The 9,620-nt window shown below is 34.7% G+C and overlaps 1 protein-coding gene across 1 annotated transcript; it reads left to right on the top strand.

Annotated features, from left to right (window-relative positions):
• Positions 1-939: 939 nt before the first annotated feature.
• LOC131870174 (rust resistance kinase Lr10-like) lies at positions 940-2,457 on the top strand. Its single transcript, XM_059215827.1, has one exon. It carries the CDS (start codon positions 1,267-1,269, stop codon positions 2,305-2,307), a length of 1,041 nt encoding a protein of 346 aa, XP_059071810.1. The 5' UTR covers positions 940-1,266; the 3' UTR covers positions 2,308-2,457.
• Positions 2,458-9,620: the final 7,163 nt, after the last annotated feature.

The following is a 9,620-nucleotide window of genomic DNA, read 5'->3' as shown; positions in this document are numbered from 1 at the left end:
AATCATCTGACTTTGGGGGTTTGAAATGTTGTCACGGAACGTATTGACCACTTAAGTGGTAACTTTTCTTTACCAGATAATCGAATCATTCAAATGCTACCATGATCTCATTCTAATGAGATGCCTCAGGATTCGCCTTCTCTGATAAACGAGGAATGCCCGTAGCTGCAATACTGTCCCTTTTTACTTCAATAAAATCGCCCCTCCATCAGCCAATGTCTCGTTTTAATCTCCTTTATGCCTTCATTCTCTATACCCTTTTACTCCCTTGTTCGCTATGCGCAGACGTCAGTTATACAAACTGCGAAAGCAATCAAACATGTGGCGGTATAAAAATCCCATATCCTTTTGGTTTAAGGGAAAGTGGATGTGGTCTGCCAGACTTACAAGTCGACTGTGAAGATAAGGGACATTTGGTAATCGAAATTGGAAACCAGAGGTACACAATCTTAAACTTTTTTCCAGATAATCAGACTTCAACAATTACTGAGGACACGAGTTTCCAAAATTGTTCATTTTCATATAATCTCAACGAAGATGCAATCCAAGACGGGGGTCTCTTCGATCAAATCCAACGACATAACATCAGTCTACAAGTTCTTGTGTGTGGTTTGCAATGTGTAGCTCTACTACCTGGCCTTGAGGTTCCAGGATGTTATTTTAAATCGGTAACTGTTGAAGAGGCATCAACCCATTGGAATATTGCAGAGGAACAAGACCAGAAATGTAAGAGTTGCGTTTCAAGCGGTGGTCTGTGTGGGTTTAATATTTCCGATTTAAACCAGTTCCTTTGCTTTTGCGAGGATGCACCCCATCAAACCACATGTTCATCAGGTATAATTTGGTTCAGATCTCTCTATATTTTCTTCTAAGCACCCATTAAGTTTAATTGCCTTGCAATTCGAAAATATAAAATACGAAATTGGATTATCTCAGTTTAGTTCAAAAAAAATTATATTCGCATCTGATTAGCATTTACCAAATTTAAACAGTCGAGAGATCAATTTATCGAGCTATAACAGTCAGAACTAAAAAAGGCAGAGATATAACAGGTAAATACTAAGGAACCTTTTTGTGTGAGTTTTAAACATTCTTCTAATTTTCTTGTATGGTGGAGTCACTAATCTATGATACTACACATGAATTCCAGGAATAGCCATTGGGGCAAGTGCTTTCATAGTGATAGTAGCACTATTTCTTATTGTTGTTTATCGAAAGAGGTCATCCTACTTTAGATGGATCCAAAGTTGTGTTGCAAGCGAACCGATGAATTCAGGGTCTATTGGGAAAGTGGAGAATTTTCTCCAAAGTTATATTCATGAAATGCCGACCAGATATTCATTCTCTCAGCTAAAGAAGATCACTAACGACTTTTCAGATAAACTTGGGGAAGGAGGATTCGGCATGGTTTATAAAGGAAAGCTCCCGAGCGGTTTTTTTGTGGCTGTAAAACTTTTGGATCAGTCGAGACAGAGTGAGAGCCAGTTCATGAATGAGGTTGCAACTCTGGGAACCATTCATCACGTTCACTTGGTTCGCCTCATGGGTTATTGTTTTGAAGGTTTCAGAAGCGCACTTGTATATGAGTACATGGCCAATGGATCCCTAGAGAAGTTTCTATTTCAAGGAAAAGAACAAGAACAGAAGCTCAGTTGGGAGCAATTGTATTCAATTGCTTTGGGCGCTGCGCGCGGAATTGCGTATTTGCACCAAGATTGTAACAGGCGCATCATTCATTTTGACATTAAGCCTCACAATATTTTACTGGATGCAGATTTCACGCCCAAAGTAGCTGATTTTGGTCTCGCTAAACTGTATGGGAAGGGAGACGACCACGTATCAATTACGGCAACCAGAGGGACGCCAGGATATGTTGCGCCAGAGGTGTGGAATATAAATTTGGGAGGTGTAACAGACAAATCAGATGTTTACAGTTTTGGAATGCTATTAATGGAGATAGCGGGAAGGAGGAAGAACATTGAGTTGCAGGTGAGCCATTCGAGTCAACTTTATTTTCCGGAATGGGCGTTCAAATTGATAGAAAGTGGGGAGTTGGAAAAGAGGTTGAGAGAAAAAGGTCGATGCGACATGGAAGTGGAAGATGAAGAGAAGGTGAGGAGAATGACGAAAGTAGGACTTTGGTGTATTCAATACAATTCCAATGACCGACCATCAATGAGCAGGGTGGTACAAATGCTGGAAGGAAACGGTGATGATGTAAGCAATCCTCCATTACCTTTCAACTCCTCCCCACCGCGTGAAGTACCATTGTCATCTTCCTCCGAAGAATATTCATCCGTGGTATAGAGTCCACGAAGACTCCTAATCTACCCATCAATCTAGAAATATCTTCATCCATGGTATAGAGAAACGAAGAGGATTTGGACGATTATGAGATGATGCAAGGAGCATCTTTATTATATGGAAACGAATATTATATATTTCTGATGTAAGAATCCATCCTCTGGATATAGAAGTAATTATTATATAACTTAGATGTAAGAATCTTTGTGTGGTGGTTTCAGCTGTTTGGTATTGTAATTTTTTTCTTTTCATTTCTTGAATTGCTATTTTCTTTTCTTGTAATCACATTTTGTTTAATTCAATATATAAAAGAGTAATTATCTTCATCATATCAAAATAAATCATTCATAATTATAATTAGTATTTTTCATGTGATTTTGAAAGGTGTCATAATATTCTTGCTCAATATCACTTAGAGTTTAAAATTATTTTTGTTTTTCATAATATCTTCTAGCTTGATATCATTTAGAGTTTAAAACTATTTTTTGTTTTTAAATCTTAATGACACTTCAAAGTATTTTATTTATTGCCAAAAAATATATTTTGAGAAAAATAATTGGTACATTGGAATTTATCAATTTTTGTTGGGTTGGAAATATGAATAATACAAGGTGTATGCTGGAAATGTGGGATCAACCTGCAAGAGAGAAGAATAGTTCAAACACACACATGAAACATTGCATTAGAGATAGAAATCCAAACAAAGCAAGTTAATGAATCAAAACTCTTTAAAATCGTTCCATGCTCCTTTATCTCTAAAGATCCTCAAGATTCAAGGTGGCCCTCACTTGGAAGAGCACTTGATCTCTTGGATGACAACCTAGAGAACGAGATTTAGAGGATTTTAATATCAAAATGGATGCAACTATGATCCCAATGAATGATTGAGATATGAAACTAGATAGTGATATGGTGTAAAATGAGGAGATTGATACAAAGCTAAACTAGCATGAAAATGATACTAAGATGAAGCTAACATGATATGAGATTAACATGACATATCTAAGATTATAATGCTATCAAAATGATCTAAAATGCTATTCTATTAAAGAGAGGCAAGATTCTTAATGTTATGAGACGATAATGTAGATGCATTAAAACTTGATATGGAGAATGAAGAATGAGAGCTCTATTTATAAGGAAAATAGGGCAAGGGATGGTTGAGATTGAATAATCTCAACAAGGGATAGGATTGAAAGTTATCAATTCATGTGAGGGATTCAATCCAATCCCAAGTTGACAAATGTCTCCTTGAGATGGCTTGAGAGGAGATGCAAGAGACATTAAATGCCTGAGGAGACATGAAGGTTACCTTAGGAGGTAAGGTTGTGGTTGGTTAGGGTCATCCATTGGATAAAGTTTTTACCCAGAGGGTAAACTCTTGTGCAAGGGTTAATAGGATAACCAAGGTTAAAGCCATGAGTGCTTGATGAGACCCTTGGGTTAGATGAGGGTTAAGTTAGAGAGAAAGTCTCTAACCATGAGGGGAGGGTTGAGTTAACCATTAATCATTTGGAAGACTTTGGGGACAAATTTGTAAGAGTCCTTCCAAATTTGGGGGAACTCAATGAGTTAACTTGTTGAAGAAATGAAGCCTTTAATACATTTAGAAGACTTTCTTCCAAATTTGAGAAGTGACCTCCTCAAATTTAGGAAAGGACATGATTAGGAGACTAGAGATGATTAAGATAGGATTAGAAGGCTTCTAGAAGAATGATTAAGGAGATGCAAGTGGAAGATGTAGGATTTTGCAAGTGGATGGAGGATAATAGGATTTAATTAAAATAAAATTAATTTATTTCAATTTTGGATGCAACTTGCATTTGATAGATTTAAATAAATATTTATTTATTTAAATGTGAAATTTAATTTTGCAAGTGGAGGGATTTATAAATAAATCTGGATTTATATAAATACAAAGAGGATTTTAATTAAATGTAGATTTAATTAAAATGGGAAAGGGGAATTTAAATTAAATGTAAATTTAATTAAATGGCTAGGATAGAAGAAGGGAAATATTAATCAAATCTTTAATTTGATTAATGGTCAAAATAGAAGAATAGGATTATCAATTAAATCTTGGTTTAATTAATTGGAAGAATTAGAGATAATTAAATGAATAAAATTCACTTAATTTGTTGCACAACTTTTAGGTGTCTACATTTTTCCCCTCTTTGAGTCGACGTATGGCCACATGTTGATTCAAAGAAAAACGCTCAATTTTGTCATCAAAATTTTTCGATATGATGTTTTTGCCCAAAATTGTTGATATGATGCCCTAGATATGAAAAATGATTTTGATAGGATATGCTGATATGAAACCGATATCAATATGAGACTGATGATGAAGCCGATATGGAAATGTTGATATGATGATATGATATTGCCCCATTGGGCGATAAATTGAAAAAAATTGTGTTGTTTCAAGGGGACGACACGAAGTACGACAATGTTTGGAATTTTGTGCGATTGTTGAATTTTTTGGATTTAAAAATTGTTTTGATTTTTTTGGATTTTTAAAATTTATCACCCGATCGATTTATTAAAAATGATATTGAAAAATGGGGTGAAGACTATGTGGGGATACCATGTACATGCCCCACATGTCCACCGAGGTATCACAGCCGCCTGCGTCAACATGGACTATATAAGCCTCTTAGGGCCCATTTCCACCTCAATTGCACACTTGTCTTTGGAGTATTGGAGCTTGGAGGAGAGAGAGGAGATGGCACCCCCTACCACCATCACCATTTTTAGCAAGTTCGCCAATTTGAGAGGCCAACAGAGTATAGACCACCAATGAGTTGATTATCTAACCCGCTTTGTGAATTTTTAGCTTAGATTTTAGGCGTTTTTGCAAGTTTTTAAATTTTTTGCTCTAGGTTAGGGTTTTTTCGTGTTTTTTATTTTTTCACTTCTTTTTGCACATATAATTTTTCTTTTAGCACATGCAATATTTCTTTTTGCAAATATGAGTATTGTCATTGCGCATAGGTTTTTTTAGATAGCGCATTTGATTTGCACAATAGTGCATATGATGTTGATTTTAGCGTATCTGTGAAATAGTGTAGTGCATTATGAATGGTTTTATAGCGCATATGATGATTCTGTTCGCGCATATGAAATTGCGCATTTAACTACTATTTTAGCGCATATGAGACAGGGAGAAATTTTTTAATTTAAAGAAAATTTTGATAGGTTTAATTTGGATTTTTAGGTTCGTTATGAAGTTTTACACCCTGTCAATGTGTTAGTTGAGTCGATTATGTCGATGGGATGGTGTTTGGATGATTTTTGTGTCATGGGCCAGTATGAGTCAGTCATCAATATGAGTCATGTTGATAAGGTTCAAATTGTTGGTGTGAATCAAGTCCGTCAAGTCAATATGGTTCAAGGTCGTTATGGCTCAAGGTCGATATGGGTCATTTTATCAATATGAGGTTAGTTGATATGAGTCCTATTTCGATAAGAGTCATGATTGAGATATGAGTCAAAGTTGATATGGGTCCTGATTGCGATATGGGTCAATGTTCGATATGAGTCTTTTGTTGCTCATCATTTATGGGTCAACTCATCATTATTCCATATGGGTCAAGTTTTTGATATGGATTGTTTGGTGTTGGTTGATGTGGATCAATTTTTGATATTGGGCCAAAGACGTTATGGGACTTTTGTTGATATGACTCAATTGTTTTTCGATATGGGTCATTTTGTTGGTATGGATCGTTTGTCGATATGGATCTGTGTTCGATATGGATCTGATTTGATATGGAACTGTGTTCAATATGGGACTGATTTGATTTCCTGATTGGTCTATGATATGAGTTTGGATTGATTGGGTTTTTTAAATTGGTTTTCAATATGGAACTTGATCATTTTAAAATGGTATTTGATTTTCGATAATATGAGTCTTGATATAAAGCTTGTTAAGTGAATTTTGATATGAGGTGTAGACACCTAAAAATGTCTCATTGATCACGTACTAGTTATTCCTCTAATTGATTAAATAATTCTTTAATTATTTAATTTAATTAATTAATCTTATTCTTCTAATTTCATATTTCCTCATCATCTTACTAATTATTCTATTTCCTATTCTATCATTATTTAATCATTTTAATCATTTTCTAAATATTAATTAAATATTAATTATTTAATTAATTCTGATTAATTTCCTAATTTAAATAATCTTTATTATTTAAATATTCAATTTCTATCTCTCTAATTAACTAATTATTTAACCCTTTTCTAAATATTAATTAAATATTAATTTTTTAATTAATTATAATTTAATCCTTAAATTAAATAATCTTTATTATTTAATTAAAGTCCATTTCTAGCATAATTAAATAGTTTCTTTTAATAAATTAATTAATTAATTAATTCTTCTAGTCACATGTGCATGATTTCAAAAATCAAATTCAAAATCAAAGTCAAGTTCTAAATATATTCAAATACTAAATTGAATTAAATGAATTCAATTATTTGAATAAATATCATGCAAAGATTAAATTTGAAAATCTAAGTCAGAGTGCAAGCACATGCTAAATTAATTAATTCAATCAATTAATTAATTAAATCATGTATCTCTCCAATCTCTATTTCCATCTTCTAGTTCTCTTTGTCATCTTCTTTATTTCCTCCAATCATTCTTTTTCTTCTTTTAGTTAGCTTTTTTTCAAGTAGTTGTCTCAATTAATCTATTCAATCTATTCTGTTTCACCTCCAAGTCAGCAGTTGGACTATCAATCAGCATGTGAGCTCACCCGAGTTCCACCTCTTGATCAATCCGTTCCACCTTTCAATCAATCTCATCCAAAAATCTATAAATTGAGCATTCAATCCTCACAATTCCTCTAGATCACGAACTTCAAATCTTTGTGTCAATTGCAGGTTGTCAGTGCAATATCTGAGAGCCATCATACCACAGAGAGAAGAAGAACAATGGAAGCTATGATGCATAATAGGGAGTTTCATATTGCTTAATTTAGTTTCATTTTTCATCTATTTCATTGGTTTTATGTTTGAATTGCTTAGATAGTTAAGGATTCGTGATCGTCATTATTTCCTATGTAGCAATGGTGTATTTGAGCATGCTACATTTTGGTAAATCCAACGTGAAATAACAGCTAATTAACCTTCTCTATTTTTTGTGTTGTTTTTGCAGATCGTACGGATTTTTTCCTTTTTTGTAGGTTTTGCATAGATTTCAAGACAGACCCCTTCGTCATGCAATCAAACTTACATCATCACGCAATCGTATAGATAGGGCCACGCAATCGACTAGATAGGGTTACACATTCGTGCAGAACCCATCACGCAATCTCCCTTACATCGTCACGGAATTGACATTTCTTTGTTATGCAATTGCTCTGTAATTATCACGCATTCGCAGGGAAAATTGTTGTTTGATTGTTTCTATTCTCATATCCTTTTTGTTCTCTGATCTATTTAATTCTGTCTAAAATTGAGTAAATCTGGAAACGGATTATTTATATTACATGATTTAATTATAACAGTTTATGGCACGAAAGGTACAATTCAGGATTTCAGGTGTTAGAAGGACAAAGGAACAAAGAAGATAGGCCAAATGCTATCAAAGGGTTCTCCAAGCAGAAAAGTAGATACAAGATTGGGAAAATCAACCAGCCTTTGATACATACAACAACTTATTTCTCTCATATCAAGTTAAATATGATCTAATTAATATTGAATGGATGATGAGAGATTTAGCTAGGGCCTCACAATTGGTTTTGCAAGTTTCTAATCGGGTTTAGTTTAATTTTTTATTTTTTTGTGTTATCTGCTTGCCTGTCACACAATCGTCCTATTTAGATTACACAATCAATTTTTTGGTGTCACGCATTCGATCTGTCAGGATCACGCATTCGCTCTGTTATGTTCACGCATTGGCTTTGTCAGAGTCACGCAATCACGCAGATATTGTCACGCATTCGTTTCTGTCAGTTTTTTGATTTGATTTTACTGCTAATCAGTTGTTTGTAGCCTGTGGCAAATTTACAGAAAGGATCGGATTAGTATTAGATCAATTGCACTCATAATCTCACACTTCGTCTTTTGGTGCTTAAAATTAACATTGGTTAAAATGGACATGCATGCAAAATATCACACTTCATCTATTGGTGCTTAAGATTAACATTGGTTAAAATTGGCACGCATGTATAACACTTTGATTTGGGCTTAAAATCAACGACGGTTAAAATTGACATGCATGCCTTCATATTTCAATTTGGTGTTTAAAATGGACATGCACATGCGTATTCAACACCTCAATTTGGCTTATAAAATGAACGTGAATCAGGTTGCATTAGATTAAATCATATTTCATTTTCTTAAGGTAAAGAATTTTTATCGTGTTTGGGGTGGACCTACTGTTGCATTAACTAACTTTCCACCCGCCTTTGGGGTCTTGGGAGAAAGGAAGGAGGTGACAAAGACATCCAATTTTATTTTATTCCATGTAATGAGGGGTATCTTTGATTGGTGATTTTATCACCCCACAAAGGTAATTTGAATTGCGATGCCTTGGGGATATCATCTCTCCCAGCGTACGCTCGAGCGAGTTTTTCGAGCTGCTATATAAATATACTGGTCAGGCAGCTAGAATGTTGAGTGAATTCGACGTATGTGGGGGCCTTCCCTACACCAATAAGCTCAACTAAAGTCTTAAGTGGCTTACTCTAAGAATCTGTCATTGGATCGGGACCCCTCAAAACCCTACAATAAGAACCAACTTAGTAGCCCAAAACCCTACATCCAGTGATTCTGGGAGTGTGGATCGTACCCCATAGATACCCTTCATGTACCTTACACTATGATACAAGAATCCCTAGACTATAAGATCTTTGGATCTTTAGGGTAAGACAGACTGGCATGCCCAAGAAGTGTGTGCTGTGGAGTGGAGCCAGTGCTGTTAGACTCTCTATCTATTCATTTTGTCTCTGTATTTTTTAAGGGCCTCATTGAATGATGTCCACTTTCCAACCTAAGATTGTATTTTGTGCTTTTTTACGTATTGTTGTGTCAGACCAGTATTGAGTTAGTCCTTTGGGCTATTTCAAGCCCTATCCTACGTATCTCTGAATTTTCTAAGATTGTTTGAAAAAAAAGTCTAGTCAACTATATTTACCTTCAAATAATTGTTCTCAGATTTGAAGAAACCACGAAACTTGTCCTATACATAGAATTACTAAAAACAAAGTCCATTTTTGAAACGTCAAAACTCAAAGGTTTATACACTTGTGACACTAGGAAGTCCTTGCATAGTCCTCATTTACGTCCTTACTATCATCATA

Source organism: Cryptomeria japonica, unplaced genomic scaffold, assembly GCF_030272615.1.
Source record: "Cryptomeria japonica unplaced genomic scaffold, Sugi_1.0 HiC_scaffold_298, whole genome shotgun sequence".
Taxonomy (NCBI): domain Eukaryota; kingdom Viridiplantae; phylum Streptophyta; class Pinopsida; order Cupressales; family Cupressaceae; genus Cryptomeria; species Cryptomeria japonica.
The sequence above is the reverse complement of the archived record's forward strand: the minus strand, read 5'-3'. Positions and strand labels throughout refer to the sequence as shown.

Coding starts and splice junctions, on each gene's coding strand:
- LOC131870174 (XM_059215827.1), top strand. CDS start 1,267: ATGAATTCAGGGTCTATTGGGAAAGTGGAGAATTTTCTCCAAAGTTAT.